This window comes from Kogia breviceps, chromosome 4 (assembly GCF_026419965.1).
Source record: "Kogia breviceps isolate mKogBre1 chromosome 4, mKogBre1 haplotype 1, whole genome shotgun sequence".
NCBI lineage: Eukaryota > Metazoa > Chordata > Mammalia > Artiodactyla > Physeteridae > Kogia > Kogia breviceps.
In genome coordinates, this window is record NC_081313.1 from 116,677,374 (window position 1) to 116,703,493 (window position 26,120).

The following is a 26,120-nucleotide window of genomic DNA, read 5'->3' on the forward strand; positions in this document are numbered from 1 at the left end:
TTGATTTCAAGTATATTAAAAAAAATCTTACAATCAATGAAAGATGGTATTATCTTTCTCTACGTACTTAAAATTACTGTGTGTAATTGTAGCAATCTGTTCTTCAACAGATATTTACTGGGGACTCCCCCTGGACCAGGGGCTGTGCTGGAGGTCAGGTCCCTATTTGTCAATGGGTTGAGAGACATTAAGTAATCACACATATAATATAAACCATCATGAGTTGCTAAGGCAACTTGCACTTTTCCATCGTAGTGTTTAACAGGAAATGGAATGGAAATAGGGGAGAAGGGCTTCTAGGAGACCTGTCTCTAAGCACAACATTTACGTGAAGAATAAAGGTGCATGGAGTTGGGGTGTGATGTGCAGAGTATTCCGGGCAAACTGTTCCTAAAGTCTCAGACTAGTTAAATTAAAATTAAAAAATTTTTTTTTTGAAATTTTATTTATTTATTTTATTTTTGGCTGTGTTAGGTCTTCGTTTCTGTGTGAGGACTTTCTCTAGTTGAGGCAAGCAGGGGCCACTCTTCATCGCGGTGTGCGGGCTTCTCACTATCACAGCCTCTCTTGTTGCAGAGCGCAGGCTCAGTAGTTGTGGCTCGCGGGCCTAGTTGCTCCACGGCATGTGGGATCCTCCTGGACCAGGGCTCGAACCCATGTCCCCTGCATTGGCAGGCGGATTCTCAACCACTGCGCCAAATTAGGGCTTCCTGGTGGCACAGTGGTTGAGAATCCGCCTGCCAATGCAGGGGACAAGGGTTCGAGCCCTGGTCCAGGAGGATCCCACATGCCGCGGAGCAACTAGGCCCGCGAGCCACAACTACTGAGCTTGTGAGCCACAACTACTGAAGCCCATGCGCCTACAGCCCATGCTCCACAAGAGAAGCCACTGCAATGAGAAGCCTGCGCATCACGATGAAGAGTAGCCCCCGCTCGCCACAAATAAAGCCCACGCACCGCAACGAAGACCCAACGCAGCCAAAAATAAATAAATAAATAAAATAAATTAAAACAAAAAAATTAAAATTAAAAGCTAATTGATTAAGAAAAAAAGTTTTGAAATGAGTAAATGGTAGTTCATGTAGGTAGAATGAGGTCTAGGAAAGATTCTTGATCTTCAATAATGAACAAAGAATATTGTCTTTAATTATAACAGAACATTTCCACCTAAGTGGTTGCTGCTGAAGTGCTCAAAAAAAAACGAACTCCTTGTTCTCTGGTGTTACCCAGTCTTGCTCAAAAACACCTATTCCATTCATGTTCAGTAATTAAATCTTAGTATGCTGTTTGTCACTATAGACTTTCTCTTTCCTGACATTATAGGTGATTAGGCTGAATTGGACTGGACTTCCCATTGCAAGTTGTTTATGTGCTTTTGTTTATCATCTCATTTGCAAGTGTTTGAGCACCAGTTCTGCTTGGTATGTACTGTGCTAGGCATGCTAGGCATTTATTCATCCACCCATTTAGACATTTGAGTGTCTCTTGTGTTCCAATCTAGGAAATGCAGTAAAGAATATGATTTACCTTGTCTCTAACTGAAGGGATTTAGAATTAAGCATTCAAGGGGTAGATGCAAGGGTACACAGAAGTTTGGTAGTTGTGGAAAAAAAATTGATCGCAAGATATTACTATACCATACCATATATGATACTAGATTTGTGTAGTATAGTTAAATAAACAATAAGCTGCTTGGAGAAAGAAGGAGTCCCTGGGGAATAAAAAAGATTATTTTTCATCCTAAAAAAGCAGTGTGTGAACAGTAATCTCTTTTTTTAAATTTTAAATCTTCATTGGAGTATAATTGCTTTACAATGGTGTGTTAGCAGTCATTTGTTTTTTTGCGGTACGCGGGCCTCTCACTGTTGTGGCCTCTCCCGTTGCGGAGCACAGGCTCCAGACGCGCAGGCTCAGCGGCCATGGCTTATGGGCCCAGCCGCTCTGCGGCATGTGGGATCTTCCCGGACCGGGGCACGAACCCGTGTCCCCAGCATCAGCAGGCAGACTCTCAACCACTGGCCACCAGGGAAGCCCAGCAGTAATCTTTTTAATCTTTTAGTGTTGATGTGTTTTAAAATTATAACTGTGCTATTGTGAAGATAGATAACAGTGAGCTGGGGTCTAGCCTTTTTAAGACATTTTTTTAATAGATCTTTATTGGAGTATAATTGCTTCACAATACTGTAATTTTCTGTTCAAAGCAAATCAGCCATATGGATATACATGTCCCCATATCCCCTTCCTCTTGAGCCTCCCTCCTATCCTCCCTATCCCACCCCTCTAGGTCATTGCAAAGCACCGAGCTCATCTCCCTGTGCCATGCTGCTGCTTCCCACCAGCCAACTATTTTATATTCGGTAGTGTATATATGTCGATGCTACTCTCACTTCGCCCCAGCTTTGCCCTCCCACCCCATGTCATCAAGTCCATTATCTATGTCTGCTTCTTTATTCCTGCCCTGCAACCAGGTTCATCAGTACCTTTTTTTTTTTTTTTTTTTAGACTCCATATATATGCATTAGCATATGGTATTTGTTTTTCTCTTTCTGACTTACTTCACTCTGTATGACAGACTCTAGGTCCATCCACCTCACGACAAATAACTCAATTTCGTTTCTTTTTATGGCTGAGTAATATTCCATTGTATATATGTGCCACATCTTCTTTATCCATTCATCTGTCGATGGACACTTAGGTTACTTCCATGTCCTGGCTATTGTAAATAGAACTGCAGTGAACATTGTGGTACATGACTCTTTCTGAATTATGGTTTTCTCAGGGTGTATACCCAGCAATGGGATTGCTGGGTCATATGGTAGTTCTATTTTTAGTTTTTTAAGGAACCTCCATACTGTTTTCCATAGTGGTTGTATCAATTTACATTCCCACCAACAGTGTAGGAGGGTTCCCATTTCACCACACCCTTTCCAGCATTTATTGTTTCTAGCTTTTTTGATAATGGCCATTCTGACCAGCATGAGGTGATACCTTCTTGTAGTTTTGATTTGCGTTTCTCTAATAATTAGTGATGTTGAGCATCTTTTCATGTGCCTCTTGGCCATCTGTATGTCTTCTATGGTGAAATGTCTATTTAGGTCTTCTGTCCATTTTTGCATTGGGTTTTTTTTTTTTTTTTTTTTTTTTTTTTTTTTTTTTTTTTTTTTTTTTGCGGTATGCGGGCCTCTCACTGTTGTGGCCTCTCCCGTTGCGGAGCACAGGCTCCGGACGCGCAGGCCTAGCGGCCATGGCTCACGGGCTTAGTTGCTCCACGGCATGTGGGATCTTCCCGGACCAGGGCACGAACCTGTGTCTCCTGCATCGGCAGGCGGATTCTCAACAACTGCGCCACCAGGGAAGCCCTGGGTTGTTTTTTTGATATTGAGTTCCATGAGCTGTTTGTATATTTTGGAGATTAATCCTTTGTCTATTGTTTCATTTGCAAATATTTTCTCCCATTCTGAGGGTTGTCCGTTTTGTCTTATTTATGGTTTCCTTTGCTGTGCAAAAGCTTTTAAGTTTAATTAAGTCCCATTTGTTTATTTTTGTTTTTATTTCTGTTAACTCTAGGAGGTGGGTCAAAAAAGACCTTGCTGTGGTTTATGTCAAAGAGTGTTTTTCCTATGTTTTCCTCTAAAGGTTTTATGGTGTCTGGTCTCACATTTAAGTGTTTAATCCATTTGGAGTTTATTTTTGTGTATGGTGTTAGGTAGTGTTCTAATTTCATTCTTTTACATGTAGCTGTCTAGTTTTCCCAACACCACTTATTGAAGAGGCTGTCACTTCTCCATTGTATGTTCTTGCCTCCTTTGTTGTAAATTAGGTGCCCATATGTGCGTGGGTTTATCTCTGGACATTCTATCCTGTACCATTGATCAATATTTCTGTTTTTGTGCCAGTACCACACTGTAGCTGATTACTGTAGCTTTGTGGTATAGTTTGAAGTTGGGGAGCCTGATTCCTCCACCTCTGTTTTTCTTTCTCAGGATTGCTTTGGCTGTTCGGGGTCTTTTGTGTTTCCATACGAATTGTAAGATTTTGTTGTTCTAAGTCTGTGAAGAATGCCATTGGTAGTTTGCTAGGGATTGCACTGAATCCGTAGATTGCTTTAGGTAGTATAGTCATTTTCACAATATTGATTCTTCCAATCCAAGAACATGGTATATTTTCCATCTGTTTATGTCATCTTTCATTTTTTTCATCAGGGTTTTATAGTTTTCTGAGTACAAGTCTTTTGACTCTTGAGGCAGGTTTATTCCTAGGTATTTTATTCTTTTTGTTGCAGTGGTAAATGGGAGTGTTTCCTTAATTTCTCTCTCTGATTTTTCGTTGTTGGTGTATAGGAATGCCAGAGATTTCTGTGCATTAATTTTGTATCCTGCGACCTTACCAAATTCATTGATTGGTTCTAGTAGTTTTCTGGTGGCATCTTTAGGATTTTCTATGTATAGTATCATGTCATCAGCAAATAGTGACAGTTTTACTTCTTCTTTTCCAATTTGTATGCCTTTTATTTCTTTTTCTTCTCTGATTGTTGTGGCTAGAACTTCCAAAACTGTGTTGAATAAGAGTGGCAAGAGTGGACATCCTTGTCTTGTTCCTGATCCTAGTGGAAATGCTTTCAGTTTTTCACCACTGAGTATGATGCTCACTGTGGGTTTGTCATATATGGCCTTTATTATGTTAAGATATGTTCCCGCTATGCCCATTTTCTGGAGCATTTTTATCATAAATGGGTTTTGAATTTTGTCAAAAGCTTTTTCTGCATCTGTTGAGATGATCATATGGTTTTTATTCCTTAATTTGGTAATGTGGGGTATCACATTGATTGATTTGCATATATTGAAGAATCCTTGCATCCCTGGGATAAATCCCACTTGATCATGATGTATGATCCTTTTAATGTGCTGTTGGATTCTGTTGGCTAGTATTTTGTTGAGGATTTTTGCATCTATATTCATCAGTGATATTAGTCTATAATTTTCTTTTTTTGTGGTATCTTTGTCTGGTTTTGGTATCAGTGTGATGGTGGCTTTGTAGAATGAATTTGGGAGTGTTTCTCCCTCTGCAGTTTTTTGGAAGAGTTTGAGAAGAATAGGTGTTAAGCTCTTCTCTAAATGTTTGATAGAATTCGCCTGGGAAGCCATCTGGTCCTGGACTTTTGTTTGTTGGAAGATTTTTAATTACGGTTTCAATTTCATTACTTGTGATAGGTCTGTTTATATTTTCTAATTCTTCCTGGTTCAGTCTTGGAAAATTGTACCTTTCCAAGAATTTGTCCATTTCTTTGTGGTTGTCCATTTTATTGGCATATAGTTGTTTGTTGTAGTCTCTTATAATCCTTTGTATTTCTGCAGTTTCAGTTGTGATTTCTCCTTTTTCATTTCTAATTTTATTGATTTGCATCCTCTCCCTTTTTTTCTTGATGAGTCTGGGTAAGGGTTTATCCATTTTGTTTATCTTCTCAAAGAACCAGCTTTTAGTTTTATTGATCTTTGCTGTTGTTTTCTTTGTTTCTATTTCATTTATTTCTGCTCTGATCTTGATTTCTTTCCTTCTACTGACTTTGGGTTTTCTTTGTTCTTCTTTCTCTAGTTGTTTTAAGTGTAGGGTTAGATTGTTTATTTGAGATTTTTCTTGTTTCTTGAAGTGAGATTGAATTGCTGTAACCTTCCCTCTTAAACTGCTTTTGCTGTGTCCCATAGGTTTTGGGTCATCATGTTTTTGTTGTCATTTGTTTCTATGTATTTTTTAAATTTCTTCTTTGATTTCTTCAGTAATCTCTTGGTTATTTTGTAGCACACTGTTTCGCCTCCATACATTTGTGATTTTTACAGTTTTTTTCCTGTAATTGATTTCCAATCTCATAGCGTTGTGGTCAGAAAAGATGCTTGATACAATTTCAATTTTCTTAAAGTTTCTGAGACTTGATTTGTAACCCAAAATGTGATCTATCTTGGAGAATGTTGCATGTGCACTTGAGAAGAAAGTGTATTCTGCCACTTTGGGGTGGAATGTTCTATAAATATCTATTCGATCTTTCTAGTCTGTTGTGTCATTTAAAGCTTGTGTTTCCTTATTTATTTTCTGTTTGGATGATCTGTCCATTGGTGTAAGTGGGGTGTTACAGTCCCCTACTATTATTGTGTTACTGTCAATTTCTCCTTTCATGGTTGTTAGCTTTGCCTTATATATTGCGGTGCTCCTTTGTTGGGTGCATAAACATTTATAATTGTTATATCTTCTTAGATTGATCCTTTGATCATTATGTAGTGTCCCTCCCTATCTCTTGTAGCAGTCTTTATTTTAAAGTGTATTTTATCTGATATGAGTATTGCTACTCCAGCTTTCTTTTGATTTCCATTTGTATGGAATATCTTTTTCCATCCCCTCACTTTCAGTCTGTATGTGTCCCTAGGTCTGAAGTGGGTCTCTGTAGACAGCATATATATGGGTATTGTTTTTGTATCCTTTCAGCCAGTCTGTGTCTTTTGGTTGGGGCATTTAATCCATTTACATTCAAGGTGATTATTGATATGTATGTTCCTATTACCATTTTCTAATTGTTTTGGGTTTGTTTTTGTGGGTCTTTTTCTTCTCTTGTGTTTCCCCGCTTAGAGAAGTTTCTTAAGCATTTGTTGTAAAGCTGGTTTGGTGGTGCTGAATTCTCTTAGCTTTTGTTTGAAAAGCTTTTGACTTCTCCATCAAATCTGCATGAGATCCTTGCTGAGTAGAGTAATCTTGGTTGTAGATTTTTCTGTTTCATCACTTTAAGTATATCCTGCCACTCCCTTCTGGCCTGCAGAGTTTCCACTGAAAAATCAGCCTATAACCTTATGAGGATTCCTTTGTATGTTTTTTTTGTTTGTTTTTCCCTTGCTGCTTTTAATATTTTTTCTTTGAATTTAATTTTTGTTAGTTTGATTAATATGTGTCTTGGTGTGGTTTTCCTGTATGGGACTCTCAGTGCTTCCTGGACTTGGGTGACTATTTCCTTTCCCATGTTAGGGAAGTTTTCCACTGTAATCTCTTCAAATATTTTCTCAGACCCTTTCTTTTTCTCTTCTTCTTCTGGGACCCCTATAATTTGAATGTTGGTGTGTTTAGTGTTGTCCCAGAGGTCTCTGAGATTGTCTTCAATTCTTCTCATATATATTTTTTTATTTTGCTCCTGAGAAGTTATTTCCACCATTTTGTCTTCCAGCTCACTTATTCGTTCTTCTGCCTCGGTTATTCTGTTATTGATTCCTTCTAGTGTATTTTTCATTTGTTATTGTGTTTTTCATCTCTGTTTGTTTGTTCTTTAGTTCTTCTAGATCTTTGTTAAACATTTCTTGTATTTTCTCAATCTGTGCTTCCATTCTATTTCTGAGATTCTGGATCATCTTTACTATCATTACTCTGAATTCTATTTCAGGTAGATTTCCTATTTCCTTTTCATTTATTTGGTCTTGCAGGTTTTTCCTTGCTCCTTCACCTGTCACATATTTTTTTTGCCATCTCTTTTTTTTTTTTTTTGAGTGGGATTGTGTTCCTGTTTTACTGGTTGTTTGACCTGAGGCTTCCAGCGCTGGAGTTTGTAGGCTATTGGGTAGGGCTGGGTGCTGAGATGAGGAACTCTGTGAGACCACACTCCGGTGAATATTCCCTGGGGTCTGAGGTTCTCTGTTAGTCCAGTGGTTCGGACTTGGATCTCCCACCACAGGAGTTTCCCCCCGAACCCAGGCTTGCGAATAAAGATCCCACAAGCCAGGTGGGGTCACAAAAAAAAGAGAGAGAGAGAGACAGAGAGAGAGGCAGGCTTCCCTAGTGGTGCAGGGGTTAAGAATCTGTCTGCCAATGCAGGGGACATGGGTTTGAGCCCTGGTCTGGGAAGATCCCAAATGCCGTGGAGCAACAAAGCCCGTGTGCCACAACTACTGAGCCTGTGCTCTAGAGCCCATGAGCCACAACTACTGAAGCCCGTGGGCCTACAGCCTGTGCTCTGCAACAAGAGAAGCCACGGCAATAAGAAGCCCGCGCACCACAACGAAGAGCAGCCCCCGCTCCCGCAGCTAGAGAAAGCCCACATGCAGCAACAAAGACCCAATGCAGCCAAAAATAAATTTTAAAAAGAGAGAGAGAGAAAAATAAAGTAAAAAATAAAATTAGAGTGGGAAACTAACAGATATGTTAGAAAGAATGTGAAAATAAAAATATAGATGAATCAACAACCGGAAGGTACATCAGTACTGCAATAGTAAGAAAGAGGAGGAAGGAAAGGGGAAAATGGCGGGGGGGGGGGGGCTTAGCTGTGGAGAGTGGGGCCTAAGCAAGGGTGAGGTTTGGTCTGTGGGCGGGGCTAATGCTCAGGACCCACAGGGCTGGAAAAGGTGCTGGGGGCTGTGGGGGATGGGTCTTAGGCTCAAGGAACAGAAGTGGCCCAGGCCTGCCCCCCAGCCTGGTCTCAGAGGGCAGGGTAACTCACCTGGGAACTAGCAGGCTTCCTTGGCTCGAAACGGCAGGGCAAACGCCCTCTTCTCCTCTTCTGCTCCTCCAGTCTGGAGTCTGGGAGGGCCCCTCCCACCTGCCTCCCCTGATCTCCCCAGCTTCCCTCCTATGCCCCCAAGGACCCATGTGGCCTGGAGGGCAGGGGATCGGCCTGGGAGCTCAGCAGGCTCCCCTGGCCCGAGTGTGTGGGGCAATTGCCCTCCGTTCCTCTCCCCGCTCCTCCTGGATGGCCCCTCCCGCCTGCCACTCCTGATCTCCCTGGCCTCCTTCCTATGCCCCCAGGACCCACATGGCCTAGGTGGGGCTTTAGATAGGGAAGGAAGCAGCTTGGGAGCTCAATAGACTCCCCTGCCCAAGTGGGCCTGGTGATCACCCTCTGCTCCTCTCCTGCTCTTCCCAGAGAGTCCCTCCCTCCTGCCTCTCCTGATCTCCCTGACCTCAGGGGCGCTGATCTTGTCTGACCTCCACTTCTCCCTGCTGGCTCCCCCTAGTCCTACCAGTTCACTTCAGGGTTCCTCCCATCTCCTTGGGGGTCAGAGTCCCCCACCAGCGGCCAGTAGATGCCCTAGTTGTGGGGAGATGCTAACTCCACATCTTCCCACACTGCCATCTTGACTCCTCCCTTGACAGTTTTTAACTTCAGGTTCATAATTGGGTTAATTATATCCATTGTCAGAATTTCATATTGGTTTCTGCTTTGTGAAACTTCAAGTGTGCCAAACAAATATGAATCCCTTATAATGCAGCTGTAATTTATTTTATAGAAATATCAGGGAATTCACTGGTGGTACAGTGGTTAGGACGCAGTGCTTTCACTGCCAGGCTGGGGTTCAATCCCTGGTCGGGGAACTAAGATCCCACAAGCGGGCCCAGCCAAAAAAAAGAAAGAAAGAAAGAAATACCATATAAGTCTGAACTCACAGCTTCTTTCCTATAGTTGAGTTTTCCCACTTGCAGAATAGTGATAGACCTCATTATACTCTGATTTCCTAACTCCAGCCTCCTTTCCTCCCTACCCCTGCCCCTTTATTCAAGTGTAGCCCTGGTTGCATAGTTAAAGTCAATAATGAGTCTAAAGAAAGAATTTTCTTTAAAATTTTGTAATTCTTTTAATTCCTTGTTTTACTTTAAGGTAATCAGGATCTCCTTTGTTACATAGAATTTTAGATCATATTGACTTTATATGTAAAAGTACAATAAGGTTACCTTGCTTAGCTTTCCTTTCTAGGTTGTGATATGAGTAGTATAAGCTTTCAGTATTTGATCATTTTGTAGTGCAACAGATAGGATTATATAAATGACAAATATTGCTAATATCTTTATGTAGCATATCATTTCCCTTTTAAAAGATATGATCTTTGTGAGAAAAGTGCTTTTCCCCCTTTTTATCTAGAAAAAATGTTTTAAACCAGAGACACATCAGCTATGTATTTGATCACTACGAAGCTATCGACATTGTCACACAGATAGCACTTGTAAGGATTTCCTGGAACTTGACAAAAGTAACTTAAAAAAACAACAGAAAAAACCCGTTTCCAGAAATTAATAGAATCATGTAATCGCCTTAGAAAGGGCATTTATGTTGTATTAACCATATCTGAAAAGCTACTCATAATGAGCTTTTTCTTGCTATAAGCATTCTCTTAAAATATTTTGAACAGAACATTATGAATCTATTTAATACCACTGAACTAATGCTTTAAAATGGGTAAGATGGTAAATTTTATGTTTGTGTATTTTACCACACAAAAAAAAACCACACTGAAGTAATTTATAGTCCAGATGTGAGAGACAAGGTGTAGATAACTTTAGGACAGTATTAGCCATGTTGTGTAGATTTCTCTATGTCATGCTTAAAATTCTTTTATTCTACAACAATAATATTTCTTTGGGATAAAAAGTGTTCGTGATTCCTTCAGACTTATGTTGGACTTTCCCACGGGCGTTAGGCATTTTGTGAGAATAAAATCTTGGGCAGGGAACGGGACATTGGAAGAATGGGCCAAGGAAGGAAGCAAAGCCTGCTTCTGTGTCCAAACAATAGTGTTTTCTTTATGCAGGACTTCTTTAGAATCTTGAATATTCTTATAAGTATGTGGATTATAACATTTCCCAAACTTACTTGACCCCTAAATCTATAACCAAACCATGCTATTTTAGTTTAACTTCCTTGTTTTATAGATGTGAAAGTTCTGATCTGGAGAAGTTGAATGACTTGCTTAAAGTTACCTAAGAGCAGAATAATGAGAAAATGTCAAAGGATGTATATATATATTTTAAACATAAATATACAGGGCTTCGCTGGTGACGCAGTGGTTGAGAGTCTGCCTGCCGATGCAGGGACACGGGTTCGTGCCCCAGTCCGGGAAGATTCCACATGCCGCGGAGCGGCTGGGCCCGTGAGCCATGGCCGCTGAGCCTGCGCATCCGGAGCCAGTGCTGCGCAACGGGAGAGGCCATAACAGTGAGAGGCCCGCGTACCACAAAAAACAAACAAACAAAAAAACATAAATACAAGTTATCTTTTTGTTGTTGTTTTGTTTTGTTTAATATTTATTTGGCTGCACCGATCTTAGTTGCAGCACGTGGGATCTTCAGTTGCAGTATGTGAACTCTATGCGGCACGTGGGATCTATTTCCCTGACCGGGAGCAGAACCCCGCCCCCCGCCCCTCCATTGGGAGTGTGGAGTCTTAGCCACTGGACCACCAGGGAAGTCCCATCAAAGGATATTAAGTCTTGGAAAAACTGAATTCTGCCTGTTGCTCCTGCTGATATCAGCAAGAACATAAACAGGTTGTAGAATAACTAATATAATCCTTATGGAAGCTTATTTTCATTAACATAATTACACATGAAATGGTTAGTTTCCAATATTTATAGAAGGGTTGTCAAATGGTGGTGAATGAAGATTCAGACGGAAGATAGTGTCTATCATGTTCATTTCTGTGTTCTTGGATGTTGGCAGATGAATTGGCCTCCTGGTTAAGCATGTTCTAGGGATAATTTTCCCTTCTTTTGGCAATGATCAGGTTTGCAAGTTCCAGTGTGTTGAACAGTACACTTATTTTTGCCTGTGTGTATGGATTGAGGAAATAATTTTTAAGACCCATACATAATAAAAGGCATTGGTGCATGGTTAAAAAGGGAGAGGGGTACTTGTTATTTAAGTCAAAGAATTGTTTAGCTTGAAAAACTCATGTATACAAGAATGTGTGTATAAATATTTACCAAAACATTGTAATAGTGAAAAATAGGAAACAAATGTCCATCACCTAAAGAAAGGAAACCTTACGGTTTAGACACCCACTAGCAAAACGAACAGCAGTAAAAAGGAATAAACTATAAACTAGATCCTTATGGAAAAATATCTTACTATGTTGAGGGAACAGCAAAGTATAGAAGAATACATGCCATGTAACACTTTTTAAATAAAAGTTTAAAAACGCGATAACAAAGCTACGTTGTTTATGGGCACATACAAAAGTATAAAAGTATGCAAGAGAATGATAAACACTAAATTCAGGGTAATCATTACTTTGGAGAGGAAAACAAAGGGGACTTCTTAAAGATCCAGAGTTGATACAACAATGTTTAGATTGGACAAAGCTGGGTCATAGGTTTGTGCTGGGTATTTTCTATACTTTTAGTTGACTTGAATTTTTTAAAAAGAGTACAGACTTTAATCTCAAATAAGGTTACCACTTCTGCGTATACTGAGTTCAGGGAAAGATTGGTATTGATACATGTTTCCATCAATTTGTCTGTCTTTAAAATAGAAGGCAACATTATTAAGAGGGAAATAGAAAATATTAAGAGTGCCAGATTCTATAATTTGATATTTTCAGAAATTAATTATAATAATTTTCTTTCAAACTCATCTAGGATAACTGAGTTACCAATATTTCCTAAGTTTTAAACATTTGTAATTTTAAATACTCTAGCAGTTAATTTTTAAATACTAGCTTCAAGTATTATGCTGGACACATAAGTTAACATTTCTGTTGCAACCCTGGTAAGATAGGAGTGCGGCAGGGAGAATGCAGTACTATGGTAATGACAGACTGCTTCCCTTCAGTGTGTCTTGAAAACGTGGAACACACCTTATCTTTCTAAGTCTCACCCCTTTTCTCTTTTTTAAAAAAAATTATTTATTTATTTATTTTAAAATTTTTGGCTGTGTCTGGTCTTCGTTGCTGTGCGCCAGCTTTCTCTAGTTCCAGTGAGCGGGGGCTACTCTTCGTTGCAGTGTGCGGGCTTACTGTCGTGGCTTCCCTTGTTGCAGAGCATGGGCTCTAGGCGCGCGGGCTTCAGTAGTTGTGGCACTTGTCTCACCCCTTTCTTTTTTTTTCTTTTTCTTTTTTTTGCGGTACGTGGGCCTCTCACTGTCGTGGCCTCTCACGTTGCGGAGCGCAGGCCCTGGACGCGCAGGCTCAGCGTCCATGGCCCACAGGCCCAGCTGCTCTGTGGCACGTGGGATCTTCCCGGACCGGGGCACGAACCCGTGTCCCCTGCATCCGCAGGCGGACTCCCAACCACTGCGCCACCAGGGAAGCCCTCACCCCTTTCTTGATTTCTTCATTTTGTGCTATCATGTTGCCCTTCACCTTCCCTTCACTTTAAGTTTTACTGGTAGTGAGTTTTCTAGCATTGTCTTCTGTCTCTGATGCTTAATTTGTCAAACATAAAGGCAGTCAGGATTTAGTGTACATCATAATTTCCTGGGGGACTTGTTAAAATGCACATTGTTAGGCTGCACTGCAGGGTTTCTGATTCAGTAGGTCTGGTTGGAGCCTGAGAATTTGCATTTCTAATAAGTTTTCTTGTGGTAATGGTGCTGCTGTGCCAGGACCTCATTTTTGAGAACTACTACTTATCTAGCTGTTCTTTCTTTGCAGTTCATTCATCTTAAAGGAGGTTCAGCTTGATTTCCTGGGCAACATAGTTTCTCAGACATTCTAACTTGTGCATTTCTAGTATTTTTTAGATTCAGACTAAAAAGGCATGATATGGTAGAACATATATAGTGGAACACCATGTCCTTACTCTAATTACATGTTTTCCTTGGGTTGGATACTTTGTATCTTTTTTTTTTTTTTTTTTTTTTTTTTTTGCGGTATGCGGGCCTCTCACTGTTGTGGCCTCTCCCATTGCGGAGCACAGGCTGCGGAAGCGCAGGCTCAGCGGCCATGGCTCACAGGCCCAGCCGCTCCGCGGCATGTGGGATCTTCCCGGACCGGGGCACGAACCCGTGTCTCCTGCATCGGCAGGCGGATTCTCAACCACTGCGCCACCAGGGAAGCCCCTTTGTATCTTTTTTTAAAAATAAAATTAGGGATTGGTTTAGGTGATCTCTTCTGGTTGTTGAATCATAATTTCTGCTTAAATCTTCTCATATCCTGATTATCACCACCAAAGATCCTTGATTTGTACAGCAAAATTTAGAACTATTAAAAATTGACTTTGAAGCCAATTTTCTGTGAAAGTAGCTATAACCTCTCATTTTCCCATCTTGTTTCTCTCACCGTATGCCATAGGGTAAAGACCAAAATGGTGAAACAAATCTGTATTCCATGCAATCTGTATTTTGCTTCATAATTGTTAAGACTGGGGAAAGAGGTTTTTTAAAAATAGCTAATAGTAGCATTAATTTTTACCAACTAACGATCTATTTGAGTACTTAAGGATACAGTGAAAGGAGACTCTACATATCCCTTGAAGGACCCCCTCCCCACAGAGCTAGGAAGTTTCCTTTCTTTCTTTCTTCTTTCCCTCCAACCCATACCTTGCATTCCCTGCAGTGGAAGTGTGGAGTCTTAACCACTGGAGCACCAGGGAAGTCCCAGGAAGTTTCCTTTCTTTTTGCTATAGTGCTATGATACAGAAATATCTGAGGCTCAGAGGCTTTAGCGTTCTGTTTTAGCGTTCTGTCCCTTTTAAAGAAGGAGTCATCCTTTGGAAAGCAGGTATTCTTAAGGAGTCATATAAGGCATTATAATCATTCCTGTGTATCTTTTCATTGGATTTCATATTCCTGAGCCAAAAAAGGTAGTAGTAGGAAATGTATTTAAAAGTTTGGCTAGAGAATGGACTTGAGGATACGGAGAGGGGGAAGGGTAAGCTGGGACAAAGTGAGGCAGTGGCATGGACATATATACACTACCAAACGTAAAATAGATAGCTAGTGGGAAGCAGCCGTATAGCACAGGGAGATCAGCTCGGTGCTTTGTGACCGCCTAGAGGGGTGGGAAAGGGAGGGTGGGAGGGAGAGAGATGCAAGAGGGAAGAGATTTGGGGACATATGTATAACTGATTCACTTTGTTATAAAGCAGAAACTAACACACCATTGTAAAGCAATTATATTCCAATAAAGATGTGTTTTTTTTAAAGTTAAAAAAATAATAAATAAAATATAAAAGTTTGGGGACTTCCCTAGTGGTCCAATGGTTAAGACTCCACGCTTCCACTGCAGGGGGCATGGGTTCGTTTGATCCCTGGTCAGGGAACTAAGGTCCCGCATGCCGTGGGGCATGGCCAAAAAAAAAAAGTTTGTAGTGAATTAAACCTTCATTGAAAATAATTAAATTAATTGGTGTAAGGTTTGGGGGCTGTTTGAACTAAGATAAGAAACACTTGGGAAAGTTGCAGAGAATCAAAATTGTTTATAACCCTTAATCTTTATAAATAACAGTTCTGGGGGCTTCCCTCGTGGCGCAGTGGTTGCGAGTCCACCTGCTGATGCAGGGGACACGGGTTCGTGCCCCAGTCCAGGAAGATCCCACATGCTGTGGAGCGGCTAGGTCCATGAGCCATGGCCCCGGAGCCTGTGCTCCACAACGGGAGAGGCCACAACAGTGAGAGGCCCGCGTACCACAAAAACAAAACAAAACAAAACAAAACAGTTCTGCTGTATACCTATAAACAAGGGGGGTGTACACTGTCAAAGAAAAAAATTTTAATTGAGAACTATTTAGTAATATCCATTTTATTCCCAAAATAAGACCTTTATTTTAATTTTTTTATTTCAAAGAAAGATTATAAAATCTTTAGAAACTGAGGATTCTATCAAAGTTCCCTCCTCCCTCTTTTTTTCTAAATTTAATTATATATACTTTATTTCTCTATTGCTCTTTCTATAGAAAAGTTTTTCAATAAACAGGAAAATTCCTTGATTTGGGGTTTTGTCTTAGCCCTACTCTCAATCCCAGTAATGTATAATTTGCTGTATGATATACAAGACAAATCTGAATACTATTTCTTTTGGAATAAGAAGGAAATTAATGTATAGGTATAAAGGCATATGATAAAGCCAGGTGTTAAACAAAAGTAGCCTGATGTGTTAGGGTATTTTTTTCTGCCCCAGTGATCTGTCTAGATCAGTGCCTTTATTTAATTTCAAGATTCATCTTTGTTTTGTGTTTGGCCACGCCACTCGGCTTGCAGCATCTCGGTTCCTTGGGCCACGGCAGTGAAAGCCTGGAATCCTAATCACTAGGCCACCAGGGAATTCCCTTCAGTTTTCATCTTAATGCAGGCACATCAAATTTTGTAGCTTCTGTGTTTATTCAGTCTAACTGGCTTTTCACTATTTTGAAATGAGATGGTCACAGCTTTTAATAGCTATTTTATTTTAATCCAAATTTATAGTCAGAACTGGTAAGTTATTTTTTTTATAGATTTATTTAATTACTTAATTTTTTGGCTGCATTTGGTCTTCCGTTGCTGCGCGCCAGCTTTCTCTGGTTGCGGCGAGTGGGGGCTACTCTTTGTTGCGGTGCGAGGGCTTCTCATTGCAGTGCCTTCTCTTGTGGCGGAGCACAGACTCCAGGCGCGCAGTCTTCAGTAGTTGTGGCACACGGGCTTAGTAGCTCCACAGCACGTGGGATCTTCTTGGACCAGGGCTAGAACACGTGTCCCCTGCGATGGAAGGCGGATTCTTAACCACTGCGCCACCAGGGAAGCCCCTGGTAATTTATTTTTCAAGTAGGCAATAAATACACTTGTTAAAAGGTATAAAAGGAATACATATAGTTCCTATTCTCACCCCCAAAACAAGCTTTCTTTCTGAAGGCAAATACTGAGAACTAGTTTCTTATGTATTCTTCAGAGATATTTTATGCATATATACAAAGATGAATGGATATATGCTTTTTTAGTAGACAACTTTGATATATATTATATACAATAAAATTCAACAATTTTAAGTATACAGTTTAAGTTTTAATAAATACACAGTTTTGTGGTCCCTATGAAAATCATGATATAGAATATTTCCATAACCCCCCAAATTTTCCTCATGTCCCTTTGCAGTTCAATCCCCTCCAGCTCTCTCTAGCCCCTGAAACTATTGGTCTGCTTTCTGTCACTATAAATTTACCTTTTCTAGAATGCATATCAATGGAATCATACAGAATATAGTCTTTTTATGTCTGACTGATTTCACTTAACATTATACCTTTGAGATTGATCCATATGAGTGCCTTGAACCAAGGAAGTGTTGCATGAGTATGTTAATTGTTTATTAGCTTAAGTTTGGGTTAAGGTTTTTTTAATTAATTATATCATACTGGCTCATGAAATGGACTGATGGATTTTTTTTAATGGCTCAAATTTTTTTCCTTTCAATTTTATTGAGATGTAATTGACATACTATATAAGTTTAAGATATTCAGCATAATGATTTGACTTACATATATCATGAAATGATTACCATGGTAAGTTTAGTGAATATTCATCATCTCACAGAGACAAAATAAAAGGTAAAGAAAAAAATTTTTTTCCTTGTAATGAGAACTCTTAGGATTTATTCTCTTAACAACTTTCATGTGTAACCTACAGCAGTGTTGGGACTTCCGTGGTGGTCCAGTTGTAAAGAATCTGCCTTCCAATGCAGGGAATGCTGGTTCAATCCCTGGTTGGGGAACTAAGATCCCACATGCCGAGGGACAGCTAAGCTTGTGTGCTGCAACTATTGAGCCCACGTGTTCTGGAACCCACGCACCACAACTAGAGAGAGAAAAAACCCGCATGCCACAACTAGAGAGAAGCCCATGCACCACAACAAAGAGCCTGAGCGCTGCAATTAAGACCCGACACAGCCAAAAATATAAATAAAATAAATAAAATATTTTTTAAAATACAGTAGTGTTAATTATATTTATCATGATGTACATTTACATACCTAGTACTTATTTATCTTATAACTGGAAATTTGTACCTTTTGACTAACTCACCACTTCCCCTTTGAAGTATAGTTGACCCACAACACTATGTTAGTTTCTGGTGCACAACATAGTGATTTGATATTTCTGTACATTACAAAGTGATCACCATCTGATGAATCTTATATTCAGCTTAGATAAATGTTAGTCAGAAGTAGATTAATTTTTTGTTTCAAATCAAGCAAGCATTCTTAGTTATAGTGACCTTTATTACAAACATTTGGGAATAGGAACTGTACAGTAGGTTGTTTTTTGTTTGTTTGTGTTCCTCCTTGAGATGGGCAAGGAATCTCTGTTGTAGAGAAATACAAAATCACCAAATTGAGATACGAAAGAAAGTAAATATTGTTAAATCTTTATCTCAACTCCAACCCTTTAAAAAACAAAACAGAACTTTATTTCTATACTTTATGCTTTGTCCTCCAAGCTTACAGATAGGATAAAACAGGATAATTGATACCCAAATGGCTGGTTGAATAATTTAACTCAGAAGAAGGAACTTACAGAAATATCTATGTGTTGCAAGTTTAAAAGTTTACTTATGTAACTCATTAATAAGATTTGAGATAGTTTTTATTGTACTTTTAATAGATTTTACTGTTTTTACTCTTCTAGTTTTAACATATAATTAAAACTAGTCCTCCCTCAGAGCTTGTTTTTATCTCAAATACCAAGTCAAGGGGAAAGGGAATATAGTATGATTTCCTGCTTTGTGGTTTTTCAGGCATCCCCACCCAGTAACAAATCTCAAGTTTGTGGGTTCTTATGTTAAAATAGCTAAGAAGCTGGCATCTGGTTGTGGAGCATTACTACAAGTAGTTCCATCTCTGATTACAAAACTTTATGATGGGTTATATTCAGCCAGCCTTTGTAATATATCCTTTTAAAAGTTTTTTCTACTACCTTTGAAACCTTGGTAGTGGATATGAGCTGAAAAAATACCAGCATCTTGTCTGATGGTTCCGTGTAATTTGGAACATTTATGACTTAAAGAGTTTGTCTCAAGTATAACCTAATGGTTTTGAGGTAGAAAAACCAGCCTATGGGGACTTCCCCTGGTGGCACAGTGGGTAGGACTCCACCTGCCAATGCAGGGGACACGGGTTCCATCCCTGGTCTGGGAAGATCCCACATGCCGTGAAGCAGCTAAGCCCGTGCACCACAAGTACTGAGCCTGTGCTTCAGAGCCTGCGTGCCACAGCTATTGAAGCCTGCATGCCTAGAGCCCGTGCTACGCAGCAAGAGAAGCAGTGAGAAGCCCAGGCACTGCAACTAGAGAAAGCCCGTGCACAGCAACAAAGACCCACCACAGCCAAAAAAATAAAATTAAATGTTAAAAAAAAAAAGCCGTTGATCTTTTTTTGAAAACTAATAAGTTTTTACTTAAAAACAGTTTTTGTGGTTCTTTAGTACGATACATGTTTACCTCCCTTATATTTAATACCTACTAAACTCCGAACAAAGCAAAAATGATTACTTTTATAAACATAGATTTGCCTTCAAGAATCCCAAATAATGAAATCCCAAAGATCTACCCTTCTCTGACTTTGAAGGAGTGCTCCTAAAAGAGCTTTACTGGTGGGACAGAGAATGTTGGTAACAGTGACAATTTTATTAATGGATAAAAGTTATATTTATGTTGAATACATTTCTTCTTTCCTCTCCTTCTTAAGGAATTGAACGACCTGGCACGGGACCCCCCAGCACAGTGTTCAGCAGGTCCCGTTGGAGATGATAGTAAGTATGTAAAAGGAATGATAGAGTGAAACATAAAACAGCATAACAATCTGCCTCTGGGGAACTCTGGGACTGATAAATATACATCTCTTAAGGTTATTTTATGTGAAGAGATAACTATGCAGTAGGGAAGAGGCAGTATTTATGTTTACTTGCCCATGAAAGGTGCAGTTTTATGTGTATCCCATCATCTTCTGTACTGTTTATTACATTTTGAACCTCTTCTGCCAGACATTGTCTGTGTAGTTGTCCAGGCTCCTTCTTATCTGTCCTTTGTCCCTTCTGGGTATTTACTTGAGTCACAATATTCGAGCTTTTACCTACAGCAAGCTACTGTTCTTTCAGTAGCTAAAGATGATGGGGGGGGTATGTGTGTGTATATGTGTATGTATGTATGTGTGTCTGTGTCTGTCTTTGTACTGACTCATACTCATGAAGACAGCTACAATTTATTTTTAATGTCCAGTTTATCTCCTTAATCCTTTCTAAAATAATCTATTGTACTTATCATACATGTTGGATAATAATTTTGCTTTTGTTCAACTTTGTCTTAACACAGCTTTTTCCCCTTATACCATCTTTCATCCTTTGTATTATATTTTAAATTATTATTTATTTATTATTTTTTTTTGCGGTACACGGGCCTCTCACTGTTGTGGCCTCTCCCATTGTGGAGCACGGGCTCCAGACGCGCAGGCTCAGTGGCCATGGCTCACGGGCCTAGCTGCTCCGCGGCATGTGGGATCTTCCCAGACCGGGGCATGAACCCATGTCCCCTGCATCGGCAGGCGGACTCTCAACCACTGTGCCACCAGGGAAGCCCCATCCTTTTTTTTTTTTTTGGTTTTGTTTTGGTTTTGTTTTGCGGTACACGGGCCTCTCACTGCTGTGGCCTCTCCCATTGTGGAGCACAAGCTCCAGACACACAGGCTCAGTGGCCACGGCTCACGGGCCCAGCCGCTCCGCGGCATGTGGGATCTTCCCGGACTGGGGCACGAGCCCGTGTCCCCTGCATCGGCAGGCGGACTCTCAACCACTGCGCCACCGGGGAAGCCCCCCATCCTTTTTAAAATGGTGGATATTTGAAGAGGCTGTGCCTTGTAACACAAAACTAATTCACACAAAAAATACAACATTTAGCAAACAAGGAAAAAATGGAATATACTTGGAGTATACTTGGAAACATTTGTGTAAGAGAAGTATATAGATTAAGACCAAAAAATGAGGTTATATTAGCTTGTGTGTAAATTAATTTTTTCCTTGTTTTTCTTAGATTGCTGTTTTGGTCTCCTAAATCCTTAAGAACCAAAGCAAAGCCCTTGTACAAGGACTGCTTTATAGATAAAACAGATGTTATAAATTATAAGACTTAAGTACTTGTGATGAAAAATCCCATTTATGTTATGTTTAGACCTGTCCAGTATGAGTAACTATAGTATTTGATACCAAATAGGACAGGACAAGTACTTAAACACACTTTATCTCATTTACGCCTCACAATTCTTTTAGGTCATTGGGATAGAAATTGTAAACTATTTTAGAGAAGAATCTGGTGAGAGGCTTGTGGAGGTTCCGGAAGTGGACTCATTCTCAGGTTTTCTGATTCTACTTTTGTCATTCCACGGTTATCATATAATACATCTGCATCAGTGTGGTCATTCAATTGAAAGAGTGTTTTTATTTCAGGTAAATTCCTCAAAGTTGAGAGTGGCTGATTTTTAATTTAAAAGCGTTTGAAGTCTGGGGATTAGATTTCATTTTTGAAGTTCTGTGGTGTGCTAAAGTAATTTGCCTTTGCTTCCACCATAGTTAGTACTATTACATTCCTTTCTCAGATTGAAAAAATGGTTACCCTGGAGAGTTAAACTCCCCTAAAGCATAAGCAATACAAGAAAAAGATAAATTAGACTTCATCAAAATTTAAAAATTAGGTGCAACAAATGATACTATTAAGAAAGTGAAAAGACACACAGAATGGGAAAAAAAATTTGTAGATCATATATATCTAATAAGGCATATTTATGCGAAATATTTTTTTAAAGTCTTTATGTCTCAGCAATATAAAGATAGATAACCCAATTTAAAACTAAACAGAGGATCTGAATAGCTGTTTCTCCAAATAAGATATACAAATGGCCAATAAACACATGGAAAGATGTTCAGCATCATTAATCATCAGGGAAATGCATGTCAGAACCTTAATGAGATGTCACTTACACCCACTAGGATCGCTAGAATCAAAAAGTCAAATAATAACAAATGTTGATGAGGACGTGGAGAAATTTGAACCTTCATACATTACTGGCAGAATGCAAAATGGTAGAGCCAGCTTGGAAGACAGCCTGTCAGTTCCTCAAAAAGTTAAACACAGAGTTACCGTATAACCCAGTGAGTTCATTCCTAGGTATGTGTCCAAGAGAAATGAAAACGTATATCTGTACAAAAACTCATACATGATTGTTCATAGAAGCTTTATTTATAATAAAGCTCAAAAAGCTAAACAACCCAAATGCCCACCAGCTGATGAAGGAGTAAATAAAATGTGGTGTATCCATACAATGGAATATTATTTGACAATTAACAGGGATGAAATGATATATACTACAACATGGATGAGCATTAAAAACATTATGCTGAAAAGACCTATACTCTGAAAACTGTAAGTTTCTGGTGAAAGAAATTAAAGACGACATAGACAGATATTGTTAAAATGACCATACTGCCCAAGGCAATCTACAGATTCAGTGCTATCCCTATCAAATTACCAATGGCATTTTTCACAGAACTAGAACAAAAAATTTTAAAAATTTGTATGGAAACACAGAAGACCTCGAATAGCCAAAACAGTCTTGAGAAGGAAGACTGGAGCTAGAGGAATCATGCTTCCTGACTTCAGAATGTACTACAAAGCTACAGTAATCAAAGGGGTATGGTGTGGAAAACAAGCATATAGATCAGTGGAACAGGAAAACAAAAAACAAGTGTATAGATCAGTGGAACAGGATAGAAAGCCCAGAAATAAACCTACGCACTTATGGTCAATTAATCTACAACAAAAGAATCAAGAGTATTAAATGGAGAAAAAGATAGTCTCTTCAGTAAGTGGTGCTGGGAAAACTGGACAGGTACATATACAAAAAGTGCTCCTCTGTGCTCCAGAGGGAGACCTAAGTCAGTGATTCCAGTAGGTATTCTTATATTTAACCAGTGTGGCAGAATACTCAGTTAAGATTTAAATGGTAGGTCTTCAAATGCTTTTGTTAATTAAATTAATGTGTTTTTATTTTGTCCTTCTCTGCCTTTTGTTGGTATTGTAGATTCTAGATCATTTTAACAAGAGACATAAATATTGTTGATCTCAGTTGCTACATTAGCAATTTCCATATTCCTTTCCCCTCTCTTAAAGACAGCCCTGTGTATGTGCTTTTGCTCATTTTTCTGGTGACAGTATTTGACCATTTATTTATAAAGATGAAAACAAATAAGTTAATAAAGGTTAGCATTTGAGTGTTAATGGGTTTTTATTTAGAACTAATGGTTTATATGTTTAGTTCTATTGGGGAATATTAAACAAACATGATTTACTAACTAAATGGCTATGAATTACATATGAAATAGCCTGTTGATATTGCTTATAAGAGTTCTCAGTAATATAAGATTCTTGCTTAAATATACTAGAATATTTTCAATTTTCCACAGTGCCAGATATGAAAGAGATTGCATTATTACTTGAAAATATTGATCTTTTCACATCTTCTTCTAGGAAAGGTATCCTTTATGTAATTGTAAATGTTCTAGTTGCCAGCTTGTCTTGTCAGAATTTCTGCTCCAAGCCTTTTGGGTTTCTATGTTGTCTAATTTTTAGTCTATTATAATCATAAAGCATTAAATGGGCTTTGTTTTCTGTAGAGGAAGAATAGGAAGTCACCAAAAATAAATATTTAACCTTCAGCCAATAACTTGTTCTGGTTTAAATTTTCCCAATAACTTCTTAAGTCTGGCAGTATTTTTAGCAAGAGAAAGATTGATCTTGAAAAGACTCAGAAGAAAAAGTTAGGACTTAGATAGTTAAAAAAAATTTTTAACTAAATTTTTTAGCATGTCTCGATACTTGTATATTTTATCATCTAAGTGCTTTAGTCCTCTCTTTTTATTCCTTATCTGATTCTTACAACCTTTAACAAGAATGCAGGTGTAGATATATCTTCCCATTTACAGGCACAAATTTTAAAAATATAGAAGGATTAAATGGAAGAATAAGATCTGCTTTAAAACAATTCCCTTGACCTATAGCTTGGTCATTTTTAATAGTGTTTTCAGCTTTGTCATTGGGATTGTTTACTCCAATGATCAGTGTGTTTTGTTTACTCGAATTATAAGTATATTTATGATTAAAAACAGAATGAGATTTGTTTCTTTAAACAGGACCTTAGGGCTCTTTTACTAGGACCTTTGTTAAAGATATTGGGACTAATCTTAGTGACTCAAAGTGACTTTCTCCTTAGCTGCTTAATCCATAAAAAATTGGTTGGCAGAAGTTAATGAGGAATTTTTCTCAGTACTAATGATGGGTAACCTAAAAAGGAGAGCCTCAGCGGTACCTATCCTTTATTTTTAATTCCTAATAAACATGCTGCTCTTTGTAGATTCAGGCCCCAGTGAGGGGCAGGCCAACCATAGGGTCAGTTCTCATGCAGGTGGTCAGAAGGAATTTAAGGATTTGGCCTGATATCCCAGTGGATTTTCGTGCGGTTTTTTAGTCTTCACATTTCCTCTTTGTGTCGAGGGTTAGGTGGTTTGGGTTGCTCATGTATAATCCCAGTGACAGCTTCCCTTAGTTTGCTCTAATCCTAGTGTGAATGTTAAGTGATAAGTAGCTTGCTTAGAAGTGAAAACTGGCTTTTTGATCTTTGTGTTGTCCTTAGTGGCATCACCTTGGAAATGGAACAAGCACCATTTTTTGCAGTTTGAAGAGAAAATTTCCTTATTAAATAAGTATATAATTTACTGGGATTATCCCGAGTTTGTAATCAAGCTTGGGGCTTTCAGTTGATGTTTTCTTTATTTACTGAGGTACCAGCAATTCTGAAGACCTACACATGAGAACTCTTGGAAATGTTTTTGTCACTGGAAAAAAACCAGTATTTCCTAATTTGAGTATTGTCTACTTTAAGTTTACTGTTCTGCTCTATGCCAGTATTATAAAAGGAATACATTATATATATTTGTTGGGGAAATGATACAACACATGAAAGAATTGAATCTTGTGGTTCTTTTTTACCCTTTGAGGTAAGGAAATGCCTGTTTAAAAGTGAAATTTTGGACCTTGTCAAGAATTTTGTCCCCCTGACATGAATTTTCAAGATGTTTTAGCCCAAATACTTCTTTGTTGAGCACCTTTATCAGTGTTCTATACCATGCTAGTCATTTTTGTTTTCTCTGTTCAGGCTCCAACTTAATTTAGATTCCTCATCCTGCTCAGGACTCATCATATTGCTAATAAATGAACTGAGATTACATGGGGAATGATATGTTATTATGGGGTAGGTATACTGTGGATATTGCTTCATGGTGATTTTTTGTTGTTCTTTTTCAGTGTTCCATTGGCAAGCTACAATAATGGGGCCAGTAAGTATTCAGATTAATTTCAGAATAAATAGTTTATGTAATTCACTCATTTTAATCCAACTTTTCTTGTTATCAACAGAATGACAGTCCCTATCAGGGTGGAGTATTTTTCTTGACAATTCATTTCCCAACAGATTACCCCTTCAAACCACCTAAGGTAATTGGGATATGACAATTGTTTTGTATCTACTTTCGACAATACTATTGAAACAGTTTACAAAAAATTTTCCTTTTTTGATAGGTTGCATTTACAACAAGAATTTATCATCCAAATATTAACAGTAATGGCAGCATTTGTCTTGACATTCTACGGTCACAGTGGTCTCCAGCACTAACTATTTCAAAAGGTAATAGAATGAGTATTTGATATCAATATAAAAAGTCTACTGTGTTTTTTGTCTTTTTAAGATTACTTATCCTTGGAAAGATTGCTCAGATTCCTTTTTTAAGAGGAGGTAGCAATCCCCCTTATTCTTTTTTTTTTTTTGGTGGTACGCGGGCCTCTCACTGTTGTGGCCTCTCCCATTGCGGAGCGCAGGCTCCGGACGCACAGGCTCAGCGGCCATGGCTCACGGGCCCAGCTGCTCTGCGGCATGTGGGATCTTCCCGGACCGGGGCACAAACCCATGTCCCCTGCATCGGCAGGCGGATTCTCAACCACTGCGCCACCAGGGAAGCCCCCCCTTATTCTTAAAAAGACCTTTAGACCCACTGGAGAGAGCTGGATTTTCAAGCATAGGTATTACTTGGTGTCGTGACTGCTCTCTGTCCATTGCTCTTGCTATTCAAGCATAGGCTGGAATATGGCTACTTGGTATGAATGTTTTTTTAGAACATAGTAAAAGTAGAAGACAAACAATGTCTCTTCCAACCTTGAGATCCATGAATGGAAAGGATAGATATTGTTCCAGAATAAGAAAAAAACAGCCATTGTAGAGGAATGCTTGTATACCATAAGCATAGACAGTAGTTTCTTGAAGAGCAAAGTATAGGTGAATTCATATTCACATTCTTTAAGGTTTTACCAGCTGTTATCTTTAGGTTTCT

General features: G+C 39.0%; 1 protein-coding gene across 3 annotated transcripts in view; it reads left to right on the forward strand.

Moving 5' to 3' along the window:
* Window positions 1–26,120, forward strand: part of UBE2D2 (ubiquitin conjugating enzyme E2 D2) — a 58,879-nt gene that overhangs the window by 23,973 nt on the left and 8,786 nt on the right. For 2 of the 3 annotated variants that reach the window (XM_059061348.2, XM_067031757.1), the window contains exons 2-5: window positions 19,382–19,445; window positions 25,042–25,073; window positions 25,153–25,230; window positions 25,315–25,420. In XM_059061348.2, coding sequence (XP_058917331.1) covers window positions 19,382–19,445; window positions 25,042–25,073; window positions 25,153–25,230; window positions 25,315–25,420 — 280 coding nt within the window. Of the gene's footprint in view, window positions 1–19,381; window positions 19,446–20,954; window positions 21,040–25,041; window positions 25,074–25,152; window positions 25,231–25,314; window positions 25,421–26,120 lie in introns of all 3 variants that reach the window. The other variant, XM_059061347.2, reaches the window with a different exon arrangement.